Source organism: Xyrauchen texanus, chromosome 19 (genome assembly GCF_025860055.1).
Source record: "Xyrauchen texanus isolate HMW12.3.18 chromosome 19, RBS_HiC_50CHRs, whole genome shotgun sequence".
Classification (NCBI taxonomy): domain Eukaryota; kingdom Metazoa; phylum Chordata; class Actinopteri; order Cypriniformes; family Catostomidae; genus Xyrauchen; species Xyrauchen texanus.
This window is the reverse complement of record NC_068294.1, coordinates 13,031,124-13,049,968: the sequence shown is the minus strand read 5'-3', so window position 1 is coordinate 13,049,968 and position 18,845 is coordinate 13,031,124. Positions and strand designations below refer to the sequence as shown.

Here is an 18,845-nt window from a genome sequence, read left to right as displayed (position 1 = left end):
ATTGAATACATGCATTTGTTCAATTTTAAAAAGATAAAATGTGACCAAAATTATGAAAAACTAAAAAATATAAGTAGAAAAATTGCTAGTTTCATAATGTACCCAGTTTGAAGGCCTCCAGTATAATTAACAGCATTAGCTGGGAGAGAGTTTATTTTATATGTAAGCAAAAGGGGCATTATAACTGAAATATACCCATATGAATCGATACTGAATCTAATTGAGAGCTTGTGAATCTGAATCAAATTGGGAAATCTGTATCAATACCCAGCCCTAGACCAAAGGTTTATTTACAGTATGAGGTGTTGTTGACAGATTACAGGACATTGTTATGGAGTCTGTTGCCGATTCTTTATGGTGGGTTGTCTGACAGATAGGATTGCTTTAATAAACTGTTGCAAAAAAACATCACTCAGGTTACATTGAAGTACATCATTCTGCGCTCAGGATGCGCATATGCGGTGCACTATTTTGGAGCGTCTCTTAATATCTCCTATTTATTTGTTGTGTATTTCTCAGTTTACCTATTGTAGGGCTGCTCTTACCATCAATTTATCCACTAACATGTTCAGTTGTGATATTACATTGTATTTGCCTCAGTGCTGTTGCATCATAAGAACATTTGCAAATAATCAAAACTGGTTAACTGCAACTTTTTATTGTCAGGCGTTAGCCTAGCCATCAAAAACTCAAACCTTGGGATCTTTATTCTATACCAATAAAATGGGGCAGATATTTTCCATAGACTCCTATTAAAGCACAGCTTCAGTAGCACTCTATAGGTCGTGCATCCACTATCTTCTATGAACATATTCATGTAGAAAAAAGTCGATTGTCTTAAACGAACAGCACAATTATGTAATATTTCACACAATACTTCCTAAAATATTAAAATGCACATAGTATGTCATTTATATAGATCCTTTGTACATATATGAAACGCGTCATTGCCACATTTTTTAGACATTTGAAGCAGAAGCCATGTTTCCTGTGCAGTCTTAAAGCAATTGCCAATGGCCTCTTGTGGATTATTACTTTTATGAGTACAGCAATATGTTGAAAGATGCCCATGTTTAATAGATAGTTACACTTCTTTTTAATAATGCTAAGAATAAACCATTATTCTGCCAAGTAATGTAGTTCATTAGCTTAACCGTTGACTAATTATATTTAAGAATTAATATAGTAATTTGCTGAATTAATTTAGAATATATGGTCACAGGTGTGCGTTCATCTGCATTGTACAATGGCTTTCAATTGCATAGTTGAGATGGGTAGTATTATTAAACATGATGTTGGAATATTGTTGTAAAGGGTAGTGTCATATTACAGAAATTATTTAAAAAAAATGGTGTCTGAGTGATTCAAAATGTATTGAATCTGTCTTGAATCTGGTATAATTTTTTCTCTTTTTTTTGCAATGAAAGAATATGGAAATCGGGTTTACATAAAAGAAGAGCATATGAAACGATGAACACAACTCGAAAAATATGAAAGATTCAGTGAGTCACTAATAGGCCTATATCCTGTTCATGTGGGTGTTACACATCATCTCAGAGGGAATTTGCCAATATAGAGAGACTAACATTGTCAAAATTAAGTGCTACTACACTGATTTGTTGGATGCTCCATTTGCAAGCTACTTCTGCAGACAAAATAATAAAACAGGCTAGAACAGACACGGTGTCAAATTAAACCATCTCGACAGCTGTCTACTTCTGGTCCACTGAATGAATCATAAAATGATGACCCAAACAGAGTTCAAATTCAACATAAAAAAGCAGCACAACCATTAAAAACAGAGTGCAGTGTTCACCAGACAAACGGTTTGGCTTGAGAACATCCTGAGGCTGAGCAGGTGATGCATTGTGGAATGTGCCTCTTGGGGGTCCATCTGTCTCTGCATGTCTCAGTCCACTGACCAAACAAATATTCTCTTGATAAAGAGGAGAGAGGATGGGACATGTTGTCCACACAGTTTGACGCTGAGCTGTCTTGATACAGCCAAGGTGCTGTTATTAGGTTATGGGTGATGTAGCTTCAAGAGAATATATCTCTTTTTTTCTTGCTTAATTATTTCTTTCGTTTTACTATATTCAATATCTCAATATTTATGTATCTTATATTACTTAAAAGGGCTTGCTATTTCATTATGAGGAACCATTATTTCAACCAAACCATCAATGTTGCCAATTACTATAGATTCTAAATGTTTAAAATATGAACTAAAACCCAGTAAAAATCTAATTAAAAGTGCCATCAATATTTTTTTAAATAGTCAGTGGACTTCTGGAGGAGAGATTAGTCATAAGGTTCTTGAAAGCCTCGGAAAGCTGATAAGAAAAAGTTTCATTGAGTGTTATGGACAGAACAGAGAGCAGGCACGATTCCGTACAGGGCGATGGAAGAGTGCAGCACAAGTCTGTGAGGGGAGAGCTGTGAGGTTGCACACTCCGAGGCATGCTAGAGAATGATGCCGGCATGTCTCCTTTAAATAGTGTAATTAAATTAATATTTATATCTTCTATATTTGTATACTAATTTTCTTAATCACGTTTCATTTGATTTTTAGCAGTTTAAATCAATTATTAACAAACCCTAACAATCCTTAATTCAAAACGTCTAGGTTACTATTGTAATCCAAGTTCCCTGATGGAGGGAACGAGACGTTGTGTAGATTGAAGTGACACTAGGGGCTTCTTTTGGAAGCCACGGTTACCTCTTATTTTGAGAAAAGGCCAATGAGAAATTGGTAAACAGAATTTGCATGTCCCTCCCATGGACATATGGGTATAAAAGGAGGGAATTGTGCATCCATTAGTTAGGTTTTATTCGGAGAATAATCTGCCTAGAATAAGGTTTGGCCGTTACAGCTGTTTGGTACAGTGTCGTGGCAAGGGGGACACAACGTTTCTTTCCCTCCACCAGGGAATGGGGGTTACAATAGTAACCTAGACGTTCCCCGACATTATGTCGATTGAAGTGACACTAGGGGTCCCAATAACACCACGTCACTGAACCGTGTTATGTGAACTGCTGATACAGCTGCAAAGCAAGCTGTTGCGAGCCAAAGGAGCTGAGGCATCAGACTGCATGTAACCTTCCACAATGCCCCATAAGATGTTCTGGCATTCCTGAGTCACGTGAACAAGTGACGTGAAAAGCATGGCCTTTTCTCTCTCTCCATGTTCTCTCTCATAGAGTGTTAGATGCTTCTGGGGCTATTTACACTACAATACGCATCGGGAAAGGCGTTCTTTTCCAATCCTATTCTTTCAGGGGGAAAAGACCCCAGGGAGACCACTACCTGCCCAGGCTGGGGAGGTCAAACATGTGGCAAATACATCACATGGGCTTACAAACCACACAGGCGGTGGTAGGTCCTGCCTAATGAGTGAGGCGCTGGCAAGCACGGGTCCGCCTGACAGGTATCGCAGTAAATACATCACAGGGGGTGATAACCAGCACCTATGGAGCACCTATTCCAGTACAGAGTAATTAGTACCCGTAGTGGGGTTGGTCGGGAATTCCTCAGCTGAATTCGCTAACCAGAGGGCTAGGTGGAAGAAGATCCATTGAGCATGAGTTTGAGGGCACATCTGGGAGTAAAAGCGTATGTGTTCGCCTCAGTGGAGGGGAAAGGCGCTATGTGCAAGCGTTACACCCAGTCGGCTGTACTGTATAACGGATTTCTACGTGCTCAGACCTAACAAAACACGGGACGAGACCAACTCAACCTGGAGATGATAAAATCTCGCAATGGCATTGGGTGTTCCCAGCCCGTCGCTCTACAGATGTCTGTTAGGAAGGTGCCATTGGCCAATGCCCATGAGGATGCCACACTCCTCGTAGAGTGTGCTCAAAGCTGCAAGGGGGCGGGCATGGCCTGGGTGTGATAGGCCAATGCAATGGCATCAATGACCAAGTGGGCAAGCCTCTGTTTGGAGACAGCATTCCCTTTCCGCTATCCACCAAATCAAACAAAGAGATGCTCAGAGAGTCTAAAGCTCTGTGTGTGGTCCAAATAGGTACGCAAAGCATGTACCGGACACAGCAACGATAAGGCTGGGTCTGCCTCCTCCCGGGGCAGCACTTGCAGGTTCACAACCTGGTCCCTGAAGGGGGTCATAGGAACCTTGGGCACATAGCCAGGTCAAGGTCTTAGGATGACATGAGCATCTACCGGACTGAACTCCAGGCAAGTGTTTCTGACCGAGAACGCTTGCAGGTCTCCAACCCTCTTGATGGAAGAGAGTGCAATCAGGAGGGTGCCCCATCCCTGAGAAAGAAGGTCTTTCCTCAGGGGAATGTGCCAGGGAGGTGCTGTCGTGAGGAGCGCGAGATCTGAGCCCCAAGTCTGAGTGAGCCAACAAGGGGCTATAAGAGTGGCTTGTTCCTCACTCTCCCTGGCCTTGCACAGGGCTTGTGCAAGTAGGCTCACTGGGGAAAACGTGTACTCATGCAGCCCCCGGGGTCAGCTGTGTGCCAGTGCGTCTTTCCCGAGGAGGGCTCCCGACAGGGAGTATAAGAGTGGGCAGCGGGAAGATTCCAAGAGGTGAACTGGACTACCTGTGCTTCGCCCTATTGAATTTAAATTCGACTGCCTGGGGATGGAGTCTCCACTCTCCACTGAGTGTGGCCTGTCGTGACAGCGTGTCCGCTGTGAGTGGTGTGGATCGACCTTGGCCGCTGCTGACTCCAGAGGAGGAGATGGCGGGCGAGCTGCAACATGCGACAAGAGCAAAAGTGGCCTTGGCGAGTTATATATGCTACAGTCTGATGGATTAAGACGTGCTTGCCCAGAGAGGGTGGGAGAAATCTCCATAGGACAAGAAGTACAGTCAGCAACTCTAGGCAGTTGATGTGCCAACCCAGCCGCAGACCTGTCCAGGAGCCAGCAGCTGCGTGCCCGCTGCACATGTTGCCAGTTTGGAGGCGTCTGTGGTAATACCGATGCATCTGGACACCTGCTGTAGGGGGACTCCTGTCCTGTCCAAGGGTTGAATGACTGATGGCAGGAAGGGGTGACGATCACACGGTATGTGCGGCAATCGAGTCTGAAGGAAGTGCTGAAGCAGTGTCATATGCGTCAGCACCAACTGCATGCACTAATTTGTGAGGTGCGCTGTCATTGAGACTGAGTCTAACTCCATGCCGAGAAAAGAGATGCTCTAAACTGGGGAGAGCTTGCGCTTTTCCCGGTTGACCCGAAGCCCTGAATGGCTGAGGTGCCTGAGCATCTGGTCCCTGTGGGCAAACAGTAACTCTCTCAAGGGTGAGCTAGAATCAGCCAGTCGTCGAGGTAGTTGAGTGTGAGGATGCCAACTTCACTTAGCGGGGCAAGGGCTGCCCCTGCAACTTTCGTGAGGATGCGAGGGGACAGGGACAAGCCGAAGGGGAGAACATTGTACTGATACGCCAGCCCTCGAACGCGAGCCGTTAAAAGGGTCTGCGTTGGGGCAAGATTGAGATGTGACAGTACGCGTCCTTTAGGTCTACCACTGTCTCTGCGTGAGCATTTTGTCAGGAGTTTGTTTAAGATCCAGTTGAGAACTCACAGGTCCAAGATTGGGGTGACGGCTTATGGGGTGGCTGTGGCTCAGTTGGCAGAGCGGGTCGGACACTAATCGCAGGATTGGTGGTTCGAATCCCGGCCCACACGACTCCACATGCCGAAGTGTCCTTGGGCAAGACACTGAACCCCAAGTTGCTCCCAATGGCAGGCTAGTGCATTGCATGGCAGCTCTGCCACCATTGGTGTATGAATGTATGCATGAATGGGTGAATGAGCCACAGTGTAAAGTGCTTTGAATACCGTTAAGGTTAAAAAGGTGCTATATAAGTGCAGACCATTTACCATTCCTGTGGGGAGCTAGGCCCATGTTGGGGCGGAGCTGCCTGAGCTTTCGCGGTCGCAGGGGGATGCCCTCGGCGAATAGACAGGGTGCGTGCTCTTGAGCGACATTATATGATAAATTATATGTTGAATGGCCTCAGTCTGTTTTTTCCAATGCTGAAAACCGTTGGGAGAGGTCCTCGGCAGCGCTGCCGAATAGGCTGAGCTGGGAGACGGGGCGTTGAGGAAGCGAGCTTCGTCACTGTCCTGCATGTCGACCAGGTTCAGCCATAAATGTTGCTCCTGGACCACGAGGGTGGCCATCGCCTGTCCAAGTGCCCGCGCAAGGTCAGTTGCTGCAGCACATCAGGATCAAGACTACCCAAGTGCATTTCTTTAAGTTCCTTGGCCTGGTGGGTTTGCAGGAGTACCGTGGCATGCAAGGCAGAGGCGGCCTGTAGGCTTTCGCTGTAAGAGACAACGTCGTCCTACAGGCCTTGGAGGGAAGTACCGGCCGATCCTACCAGGTGGCCGCGTTTTGCAGGTGCAGGCGCACCACAACCGCTTTTTCCACTTGGAGGACCTCCGAGTACCCGTGGACCTCCCGCCATCGAGGGTACTAAGAGCGGACGAGTGAGGAGGTCTGTTTCGGACAGTAAAAGGTGCCCTCCATGACTTCGTTAGCTTATCATGCAAATGTTGTTCACCAATTTGTAATTTCTCAAAAAAATCAGAGGTAACCGTGGCTCCCGAAAGAAGCCCCTAGTGTCACTTCTATCGACACAACGTCGAGTGAGTGACAGACGGGGAACACATATTTCAAGATTTATATGAATCGGCAGGATTAGTAATCGATGCATTGAGAAAATGAGTGTATTGTTACACCCAAACTAAATTAACAAAGAATTAACAAAGATTTTATGATTTCTATGGTAACACTGTATTTTTTTACATAAATTGTATTTTTGTTGTTGTTCACACAAAAGTTAACATGAACTAACTAAATGAACCATACTATTACAGCCTTCATAATGCAACTTTATCTGAATATACTAATTCATTTTGACATTAAAATGTGTATGTAAACATTAGTTAATTCATTCTGAACTAACATGAACATGCAATGAAAAATTTTATTTTGGTAAGTTAACATGACCCAGATTAATAAATGCCATAAATGAAAAACAATTGTACATTGTTAATTGATGACAGTTTATACATTAACTAATATTAACTTATGCAACCTTATTTTAAAGTGTTTTAATAAAGGGTTTATTTGCATCAACATAACAACAAACAGCAATATTTACTATGTATATTTAACCAAAAATTTTACACATGACAAAAAATATTTTTCAATTATTTTAAATTGTTTGCGTGATGACACATTGAATCAGTGTTTGATTCAATGTAATGGACAGTTTAAACTAAATAATGAAAATAAATTAACTTATCGACATTTAGGGTTAGTTATGAACAGTTGTAATTGTATTAACAAACATCAACAAGGATCAATAAATATTCTACAAATATTTTTGTGGCATGGGGGGGGTATGGTCATGTGTCGGTCTGTGGGAGAGGGAGAGCGGTAAGGCTCGTCACCTGGGCCGTAATTATCTCTAAGACCTGTCTCTCATTAGAGTGATGGTGGAGGCACCTGAAAAGGCACACCCGAGCGTCCGAGCGGGGAGAGAGATCAGCATCACCAAGTGAATCTGTGTGTTTGGCCATCAAGAGCCCTTTTTGTTTGAGTTGTTCTAAACACTACGAAAGATTAATAAAACTCTCACCTTTGACTGTTAGCCATCTCCTGACTCCTCCTTTGCTCAGAACTCAAAGACATTGTTACAGTTTTGTTCATTGCTAGTACAGGATACCTAATGCATTAACTAAGTGTTATCATCTCTGACTGTCTAGTTTTCTAATTGGCTCAAAAAACATGCACACACACACAGCATGTCCCCCTGACTCTATTATTTTGTTTACATAGCCTATGACTATGGTTATTTTGTGTGACACCTATTTTAGCGATATCTGACAGGTAGTAGAGGCATTTTATGAGTGGTATTAAAAATGAAAGAAATGTGTCAGTATCTTCAAATGATTGACTTGCCATTTCTAATCAACAAATGATAACATATAAAATAAATGTAATCCTAAAGCAGTGTTCAAACTCAAGTTCACTTCAAAAACAACCATTAAACTGCTGCAACAGATTAACAATGATGCTGTTAATCGATGGTGCTACTTGCTATGAATTCTAGGAAGGTGAAATGCAGAATAACAGGATTCACAGTAATGTTGTCTCTGGATCACATGACCATCTGGCCATGAAAATATCAACTTTTTCACAGCAGAGTGCAATACGACCACCTCCCAAGTGTCGCTTCCCACGCCATCCAGACTCACCCTAGTGCTTCACTGGCACACACTCCCGCTCATCAAGCAACAACCAGACTGTATATCTTGCAATGCATATACAATAGGTTCTGTGGCTCAGTTTTTTAATATTATTAAACATTTATTTACCATGTTGCACTCACTGAGGTTTAAATTACTTTTACATGAGACAATGGGCCAAGAAAGGCAATAACCAGAAAGTATTAAAAATGCATCAGTACATAAAATTACACAACATAAAAGGACAATTAAATATCATAAGGAGTGAAAAGATTCATTTATAACAATTACAATAATTCTTTGGATTTAATAATAAGCTCACAAAGACAACGTTCACACAAAATGCTAAATTTCCACTGCTCAAATCTGCATTTTGACAATAAGTAAACCAGTGCTAAGTGAATGGAACCACACTGGACAACTAGCTATCAGTCACATCCTAACCATGCCCTGCGTTGCATATACATTTGTCTTATGTGTGTTGAATTACAGTTTTGTTATTTTCTTCTTCTTCTTCTTCTTCATTATTATTATTATTATTATTATTATTATTATTATTATTATTATTATTATTATTATATTTTTATGGAGTTCCAGTGACCCACAAAGACATAAGCTGTATGTTATCTGCTCTTTACCCTAACCCTAAACTAACACTAGCCCTAATCCTTAACCCCTAAGCCAACATTAACCCAAAATATAACCTTAAAATCTGATCGGTTGATAGAAATGTTATTTCAGGGCGAACAAGGACCTTGATCCAGGAACATGTGCTACTTGGCGAAATCACGGTCACCAAACTTCACTCTTTGAGTCATATAACATATAACAACTGTAATAAGATACGTATTTGTTATGGAAGTTGCCATATTTGTTATTACAGACATTATTCACTGCTAGAGCAAGAATGGAAAAGGGGATTGACATTTGTTATTAGTGCATACTGTATTCAAGAGCATGATCTCATAAAAACTGGCGACATTTTTGCAAAATGATACTACACGGTTCCTTGTAAATGTATTTGGTTATGTAATGCAAACATTAAAATGTATTGGCCTATAAGTCATGCACAACAGTAAGATAGCACTGTGTGGGGAACAGGGTGAAGAGTACGTGTTTATGAACTGATAATCTGCTGTTTTACTTGTAATTTGTGTTAAAATTAATAAATGTCATTGTAGTATCGCCTCGAGTGTTCATTTCATCAGGAAACTGCAGTGATACATACAAAGAAGTACGTAAAAGTTATTCAGCAAAAATTTAGTTATAGTATCATGTTTCTATGAGGCCAGGGCGATATTCGAGCTGCTTCTGTAAGCTGCTGTTTTAACAAGACAATTCACACCTGTTAGTAAATACAGTTGTCAATATCATTTTTGACCCCAAATTATAGCTACTGTATGCACGCACACACACACACACACACACACACACACACACACACACACACACACACACACACACACACACACACACACACACACAAACACACACACACACTAGAAGATGGATGAGCTGAGAAGCAGGTGTCACTGAGAAAGCATTAACACCAATCTATGGTTTGCTAAGATCTGTCTCCTTCTAGATCCTTCTGCCACCCACTGGAAACTAATTTTACCAAGGCTCCTTTTTTTCCTTTATTATTGCCGGTGCTGGTGTCAGGCGTGAGAGCTCGGAATACACTTTCATAATCCCCCATATTCAAAGTACACTACAGGACCCGTTCAATGTATAGCCACACAATACAGCACCGACAGCACGTCTGAAAGTTCTGATGCGTAAACACCCCTTGTGCTGAAAGTCACGATTGTTTGACCTTTGCTTGATCAATCAGACATTATAAGTGAAAAGACAAGTTTTGAAACAAGCAACTCCATAGTATCATAGTACTGCTCTAAGTGGCTTTGTTCACACTGCACATAAATCTGGTTTTATTTTCAAATTCTATCTTTGTCTTCTGTTCATGAGTGCATGAGAGAAGCTTGTTCACAGTGGTTCACATGAGAACTTGCACTGTTTATACTGCAAAAATATACAATTCCCACATTAACATGTGAATCTATGTGAATGTGTTCTCTCATAGTGCTCACTAACCCGCAACAGACTTTACGACTTTCACTGAAAAAGTACTTAAAGTTTGGGTTGTTTCTCACCCAATTATTTCACATGCCTTCAGAAGACTTGGAATACGGTGCATGAATCAAATGATCTACATTTTTGATACTTCTTGATCCGTTTTGAAGCTTGAAAATCCACTGCCATTGTGTTGAAAAGATAGACCGGGATATCCATTAAAACATCTCCACACAATAAAGATTGTCATATGGGTTGTAACTAAGCATAAGAGTGAGTCAATTACAGTTTTTGTTGTCTGACTGAGAATGTTGTGCTTGAAAATCTCAGGAGATCAGCAGTTATAGAAATACTTAAACCAGCACGTTTGGCACCAACAATCATCCATGTGATTATCTAATCAGCCGATCATGTGGCAGCAGCGCAGTGCATAAAATCACGCAGATACGGGTCAGGAGCTTCAGTTAATGTTCACATCAACCATCAGAATGGGGAAAAATGTGATCTCAGTGATTTGTACTGTGGCATGATTGTTGGTGTCAGACGGGCTGGTTTGAGTATTTCTGTAACTGCTGATTTCCTGGTATTTTCACACTATAGAATTTACTCCAAATAAACATCCAGTGAGCAGCAGTTCTGTGGACGGAAATGTCTTGTTGATGAGACAGGTCAACAGAAAATGGCCAGACTGGTTCAAACTGACAAAGTCTATGGTAACTCTGATAAATGCTCAATTGTGGTGAGAAGAATAGTATCCCAGAATGATATTCTGAGATACGGGTTGGCGCCGTTTTGGCGGCACTAGGGGGACCTACACAATATTAGGCAGGGTGGTTTTAATGTTGTGGCTGATTGGTGCATAACTAGGGGTGTCACGATAACTCAATTGAATTTGATTACGTGATTAAAAAATTCCTCGATTACATAATTGGCAAATTGAAAATAAGGCAGAAGTGACGGAGTCCATGGAGAGCTGTGTGAGAGCACTTCACTTTAGATTTGAAAAACAATGGAGGACTTGAAAAACCATAACATTTCTTCAGCAATGCAACAGAACTAAATAGACATACAGTTTTCACAGACTGGACACACGGGTCATCTGCATGCGATTTGCGCGTCCAGATGTGCGAGAGATGGTGAGCCTCAAGTTTCTGCTCAGGACACACTGAACTGAAAACACACATTGGAATGCAGTCTAAACCTATTTTTCTACACAATATAGGCATTTATTAAGCAACATAACATAATTTAAATGACAAAGACATCTATTGGACTTGATTAAAGTACATTTGATCTTCCTCCTAATGTAAATTAGATTTCATGATGATAAAGTTTGTAATAGTTTGCAATGCAACATTTCCGATAAATATTTGATAGTGTATGGCCATTATCAGAGGTAAAACTCAATGTGGGAACCCAGAGAACTTTATTTACTGAACAAAGCTGTATGTCTGTATGCTGTCAGTCAAAGCTCAACGTGAACTGATAAAGCCATATCTTCGCATCTCGCAGACGCTATATGGAACAGGCTTACCTGAGAGAGTAACGGCTAGTTTCCGAATGTGAAATTATTAACAGTGTTTTATTAATAATGAATTGAATGTCCAGATGAGTAAGGGTATTTTACATGGGACATGGCAAGAGAAAAGCTTTTTGCAATTTGTGCAGTATGTACCAGCAACTGTAGCTCAACGTAAGAGAGTGAAAACGTCTCTTTCAATGACATGTTTACTATAAATATTGTATTTAGTGTTGCATGTAAGTGATTGTTTAAAAACCAACAATAAAATAAAATTGCTTTTATATCTCCATAAAATAGTTTAACCATAAATATAACTCAACCTCAATAAACAAGATTGGTGGGCACACATCGTCTCTGAAAACATAAAATATTTTATTTCCATTGCTTGTTTTCCCATATTTGTGTTTTAAACTGAAATGGGTAGATTGTCTTGTAAAAAAAAAAAGAAATAAGGCAGACACACCAAGTAGCCAATCTCATTCAGCTTGAATTATATACAGTATATTTTTAATATAATAGATCTGCTTGGTGTCTGTTAATTTTGGATATTGTTTGCAAAATCATTTTGTTGTTGTTATTCTATCTCAAAGTACAACAAAACGTCTAGGTTACTATTGTAACCTCCGTTCCCTGATTGAGGGAACGAGAAGTTGTGTCGAAGAAGCGACACTAGGGGTCTCTCTTGAGAGCCTCACGCATCTCTGAACTTGAGAAAAGGCCAATGAGAAATTGGCAGACAGAATTTGCATATCCCGCCCCCAGACATACGGGTATAAAGGGGGGGAAATGCATCTGTCCATTCAGGATTTTGCCTGAGGAGCCGAAAATGACGTTCGGCCGTAACAGTGGCTCGGTTCAGCGACGTGGCCGGGAGGACACAACGTCTCGTTCCCTCCATCAGGGAACAGAGGTTACAATAGTAACCTAGACGTTCCCCGTCTGTCACTCACTTCGAAGTTGTTTCGAAGAAGCGACACTAGGGGTCCAATTTTAATCAAACCATGTGCTGAACCATGTACGTACGCTGCTGACGCAGGTACGTGCAGGCAGTTGCATGCCAAAGCGACAGACCGTGTCAGACTGCACGTACCCTTCCCCAATGCCCAATAAAATTGCCATAACTTTCTGGTTCCCTAAACCCGATACGGTCTAAAGCTGCGAACCAATCTTGATGCCGGACGCAAATTAAGATGTGTCTTTGCGTGAGCATTTTGAATGGGAGTTTGTGCAAGGCTGGGTTGAAAACTCCCAAGTCCAAGATCGGTCGTAAGCCGCTGCCTTTCTTAGGTACGATGAAGTAAGGGCTGGAGAGACCCTTCTTCATCTTGGCAGGAGGGACTGGCTCGATCGCGTCTTTAAGTAGAAGGATCGCAATCTCCGCACGTAGGGTGTTGGCGTCTTCGCCGTGAACTGAAGTAAAGTGGACGCTGGCGAAAAAGGGGGCGGAGCGGGGTCCTGGCAAACTGAATCGCATAGCCGAGTCAGATGGTCCTGGCCAACTAGCGAGACGGGTTGGGAAGTGAAAGCCACCTGTCCAAGCTCCGTGCGAGGGGCACTAAGGGGATGATCGTTTTCGACGTACATGGTGAAGCTTCGCAGCGGAGCCGGGAACGTAGTGTGGCATTGGGAGGCAAAAGCGCATCCCGAGGCTCTGGTGCTGAGAGAAGACTCAAGCACTTGAGTCTTCTCTCCGCACTACCTCCGCACATCCGGCAGGGGGTGGGTAGTAACTGAGGAGAAGGTCCCATGTAGGCGTCCTCTAGACTCGTCAGAACCGGCCAGCCAGGGGGCAGCCGCCGTGGGTCCAGAGGCGGGGGGTCTGCATCCGGGGTACTGGGACAGCTGAAGTGTGGTGCCGGGTTGCCATGAGGATGGCATTTATGGGCCAGGTGACCCAGGGAGAGAGAAAATTGCTTTATTATTGAGAATGTGAGACACACAAAATACCTTTAACTGAAGGTTCTCTTCCCAGCCCTCCAATGGGGGATGGAGTGGTCAGCTTACGCTGCAGCTGAGAGCTGTGCCCAGGTTGAATCGGAGCTGTCTGATGTTTGGAAGCCGCAGGGGGATGCCCTTGGTGAGCAGACGGAGTAAGGCCTGCGCTGTTACGTGGGTGGGGCATGATGTGGCCTCCATCTGTTTCTTCACCGCTGAGGACTGCTGGGCGAAGTCGTCAACGGTGCCGCCGAATAGACCGAGCTGGGGCGTTTGAGAAAGCGTGCTTTGTCTACCTCCCGTATCTCGACCAGGTCCAGCCATAGATGATGCTCCCGGACCACAAGGGTGGCCATCGTCCCGCCCCCACGGCGGTCCAGGCAAGCATAGCGGACATCTGTGCGTCAGGCTCACACTGGACGAGCAGACCCGGAGGTGGCAGCCCAGTCGAGTCATAAGCATCAGACGCCGCTGTGACGCTATCCGATGCAGCGGCGAAATCATCATCCAGCACAGACGGAAGCTAAACGAGCATGCTGGGGAGAGGGTGGTTCATGAGGATTTACCAGGCGAAACCCCAATCCGCTGTATGCCCCAAATCGCCTTCATCTCCAGCCGCACCGGCCCAAATCCCGTAGGAAGGAGGCGAGGCGTGGGGGCCTGCTGAAGTGGCTTTCTCTCGTTTTGAGGGAAGAAATTAAAAGGGAGTCCACATTTACTGTCATAAGATGGAAAAGAGCATCAAGGACATTCTTAAAAATTTAATTAAATACAATTCAATTCAAATGAGTTTGGAACAACACAAGGGTGAGTAAATGATGAGATAACTTTCATTTTTGTGTAAACTATTTATTTTGTGAACTATAATAGCCCAAACAGCATGCAATACATTTGAAGCAATAATTAATCATATGTCATGAAAAAATAAATCAATTCCCAGATAATTTACCAGCAAGTAAAGTCCAAACAATTCATGGATATCTGCCATTTCTGTTTTATAATCAAATATAATGCATCTGTCATTCTCTTGAATGTAAAAGTTTTTTAGTGAGCAGCTACTGTAAATGGTTGTTAAAAAGAACGAAATATGAATTGCTTAATTGTTTATTTGCCTGTGCTACAGTTTGTTTTTTTGATAAGAAATAGAACCAAATGTTATTTTTGTAAATCAGTACAGCAATCATGCTAAAACATGTTGTGTGTGTTGTGTTTTGGGCTGAAAGTAAGCATCACTTTTATCTATTTTTCAACAGAACAGAAGCCCACAGACAGACTACATTTAAGAGCATTAAAGAACAAAATGTAAAAGAAAAATAAGAACATTTTATAAATTAAGTTCACTATGAATGCACTTGCACAAGATTTTACACCTAAATCAAATCCTATAACACACACACACACACACACACACACACACACACACACACACACACACACACACAACACACTATCTAACTTTTAAATTGAAAGATCCTTGAACATATTTAAAACAAGATTAAAAGTCCATTCAAAAAAAGAGCCAATGTAAACTTTTTTTGGACTGGGTTGGAACAGCTAGCGTAGGAGAAAAAAAAAAACTGCTAACACTTGACTAAGCTTTGTGCACACAGAAAGCAACTGAACAAAAGGTTTTCCATTGATTTGTCACCCTCCTGAATAGGTTCATGACCAAATGGTGCCAAATAAAATATCCCCTGTTTGGCTGAGATGCAAAATGTCACTTAAGTATTCAATCCATTGCATGCTTAAATACTGAAAAGCTACCTAAAATCACAAATACAGAATCATTTGCCTTAAGGACCCAAAAACAACAAGGGATAATTGACATTGGGGTAATATAGGAACTGTTCTACTGGTATTTACCTACCATAGCAAAAATACAATCGTTAAAAACTAAATATTTGTCACCGAGTGGCTGTTTTAAATTATTCACAGATTTCATAGCCCACATTTCTATTAAATTACATGATTCATTTAGGACAAGAACGCTTGCTCTCTTTCTTCAGCTCAGCACCTCATTACATGCACTATAACATAATGTTGGCTGGCCAGTAGCCACCGTTCCCCACAGTGAGAGCAGAGGCCTCATCTGACTCTATGGCAGTTTCCCACCGGGTATCAAGATGTATCTCGGGTGATCCGATCACATGTCAGGTGAGACACATCACAGTTTACACCTGGTCACTTAAATGCATCTCCTGTGACCACTTGTAATCAGATTTGGAGGGGAGGGTCTCTGTTTCATGAATACATAACATCAATCACTATGTCATTGTGTTACTGCATCACAAAAAAGCACAATAAAAGTAAGAAAAAGAAAAGTCTGAAAAAAAATGGCACTCCGTTTCTCCCAGATGCTGTTGAAATCTAATCTAAGCACAAAACGCAACATGTCGAGCAGAATTATCCATTATTTTAGTGGATTTCTTGTATTAAAGGAGCTCAGGTGTTCGTGCTTGTCATCTGTGTTGATTTTAGACACACAAAAGGAGATCTGTGAAGATCACATGAGTGTGTATGTATCCATTTTTACTAAATGTTTTACGATCGGATGGTTATTTCCATTTAAATGCGCTCGTAAATGGCAATGTTTAAACTCTTGTTTTAGCGCAGCGGTTGATTGACAGGTGAGGGGTGATGCTACACTGCTGCCGAGACACATACAGGACAGATTAGTGTTTGCACTTGAAATGTGATCTGGTCACATGTGTTTTTGACCACATTTATATTACTTTTTTGTGACCTGATCACAAAACAGTTTAGACCCTGTTTAGACCTGTATTTAGGGCTGACCACATGTGATCATATCACTCGAAATGCATCTTAATACCAGGTGGAAACGGGGCCTATGGGTTAACCAAGCAAGGAACCATCAGTCTCTTAGACAGTAAATGTTAGTCCACTGGACAGCTGAAATGGAAAAAGTCACTGTGGGAACTGTGAAGACTTTAATTGGCTGATACATTTTGCAAATACTCCCAAGTACTGCTTGAATTTAATTGAATGAAAATATATCTGATGCCTTTTTTAATTGGCAGATTTATGGTCTCTTACACTAAACTGTCTCTTAATACACAAAAGAACTTCTGTCTACCAAGAAAGTGTAATAATTGAGCTCTGCCTTTTGGAGCTGTAAATGCCCTTGGCAACAGCCTACAGCATCAAATGAGGCAATGTTCTCAATATTATTTTGGTTGTTAATGACAACACTCATGATTCATGAATCAGAGTGTGAAACCCAGCTCACCATTTAGGGGGCTTTCACACTTGGTTCGATTGCCTGTTCCGAACCAGAGTTCGATTGCTCCCCCCTCCCCCCGATGGACTGTGTTCACATTATATATTTGAATCCGAACCGCGGTACGCTTGCGTCATCAAGCTGCAGCTGGTGCGTAATTGTGTTGCTTGATAACCGCGAAATGAAAAGGCATCAAAATTCAATGAATAGACTTGCTCGGTTCACATTTGTTCTTCTTTTTTTTAAACTTTGGTTTTGTTGAAAACAAAACAGACGCAAGTATGTTTCTGTATCTTGCGTCTGTCTGCCGCAAAAATACTGAAATCGTTCAAAAGACAGCGGGCTGTCCGCCGAAGACAATTTTTGCGAAGGCAAGCAGAAATCATCTCTCTGCTTGCAGTGCGTGTGCGTCAATCCCGCTTTTCGTCAAGGTAAGTGTATACACACACACACACACACACACACACACACACACACACACACACACACACACACACACACACACACACACACAAACACACGCACGCACGCGCACGAAAGTAAACCCTTTCCGCTCATTTTGAAAGTGACGCGTGTGAGACTGACGACCACATTATACGTCATCAATAGCGGTTCACTTCCGCGGTTTGGTTCGATTGCGTTCATATCAGCAGCGAACCGTACTGGAGTTCACATGAACCGTACCCCAGACCACCTTTTTAAGCGGACTCGAGTACGGTTCGCGGGTGCGCACCCGAGTTCGGAAGACAGCGTTCACATCATCCAAACGAACCGAACTCTGACGTCATTCGAACCGGGGTGCGCACCAAAAGTGCTAGTGTGAAAGCCCCCTTAGTCATTAAAGTGATGCTCAGTTATTGTGACTATCAAGGTTACATTTTGTTAACTTAATTTTTTACATCATAGATTGGCTAACACTTATCAGGCTGTACTCTACACCAACTCTAGTAGATAAAGCTGTTCAACAGGACTAACCTCTGGAGTGGAAGTCTGCTGCATTCGTGCTTACGGGAGGCTTCTTCACAGCAGCAGAACGGTATACGATGTGTGAGCGGCCTCCGCCTTCTTCCTCCTGCTTCATCACATGATGCCCCGTTTCCACTGGCTCAATGAAAAACTCCTCTTGCTCAGTTCTGATCATCCCCGCCTGTGAGAGCAAGACCAAAAAAAGAAGATAAACACAGTGTGTCAAACTTACACTAACTTTACAATATCAGCCCACATGACAAACAAAGATGTTCTTCTATTAATATCTGATCTAATCCAGACACCTTGTGAAATATAGTGTTTCCATGCCAGGATCTACAATTTGAATTCCTTGTTGATGACAAGAGAGGCAGTCTTTTCCAGGCTTCTTTTGAACAGTGTGGCCTTAAGACAGTCATAAGGTTAAACACACCCAAACTATTATATATTAGCTTTTAGAGTAGCCACACTGAAGCAAAACATTTTGGTTTAACTAAATTTAGTATTGGACATTCGATCCACACAATAAAAATGTGTACATTTGATATGAAAATAAAACAAGTCGGTGGGACGCGTGGCGAGTTGTGCGTTGATGCCGCGGGGAATGGCGTGAAACCTCCACACGTGCTACGTCTCAGCAGTAATGCGCTCAATAAGCAATGTGATAAGATGCACAGATTGACATCTAAGACGCAGAGGCAACGGAGATTCGTCCTCCGCCACCCGGATAAAGGCGAGTCACTACGTCACCACAAGGATTAGAGCGCATTGGGAATTGGGCATTCCAAATTGGGGAGAAAAAGGGGAGAAAAATAAATATTAATGCATTACATTTTGCAGCATTCATTTTCATTGTGTGGATCCAATGTCTAAAA

At 42.3% G+C, this 18,845-nt stretch overlaps 1 protein-coding gene across 2 annotated transcripts in view; it reads right to left on the bottom strand.

Moving 5' to 3' along the window:
- The window catches only part of LOC127660198 (A disintegrin and metalloproteinase with thrombospondin motifs 2-like), a 257,731-nt gene that overhangs the window by 145,718 nt on the left and 93,168 nt on the right, over positions 1-18,845 (bottom strand). For both annotated transcript variants that reach the window (XM_052150320.1, XM_052150321.1), the window contains exon 3: positions 17,980-18,151. In XM_052150320.1, the coding sequence (XP_052006280.1) occupies positions 17,980-18,151 (172 nt within the window). The remainder of the gene's footprint in view (positions 1-17,979; positions 18,152-18,845) is intronic.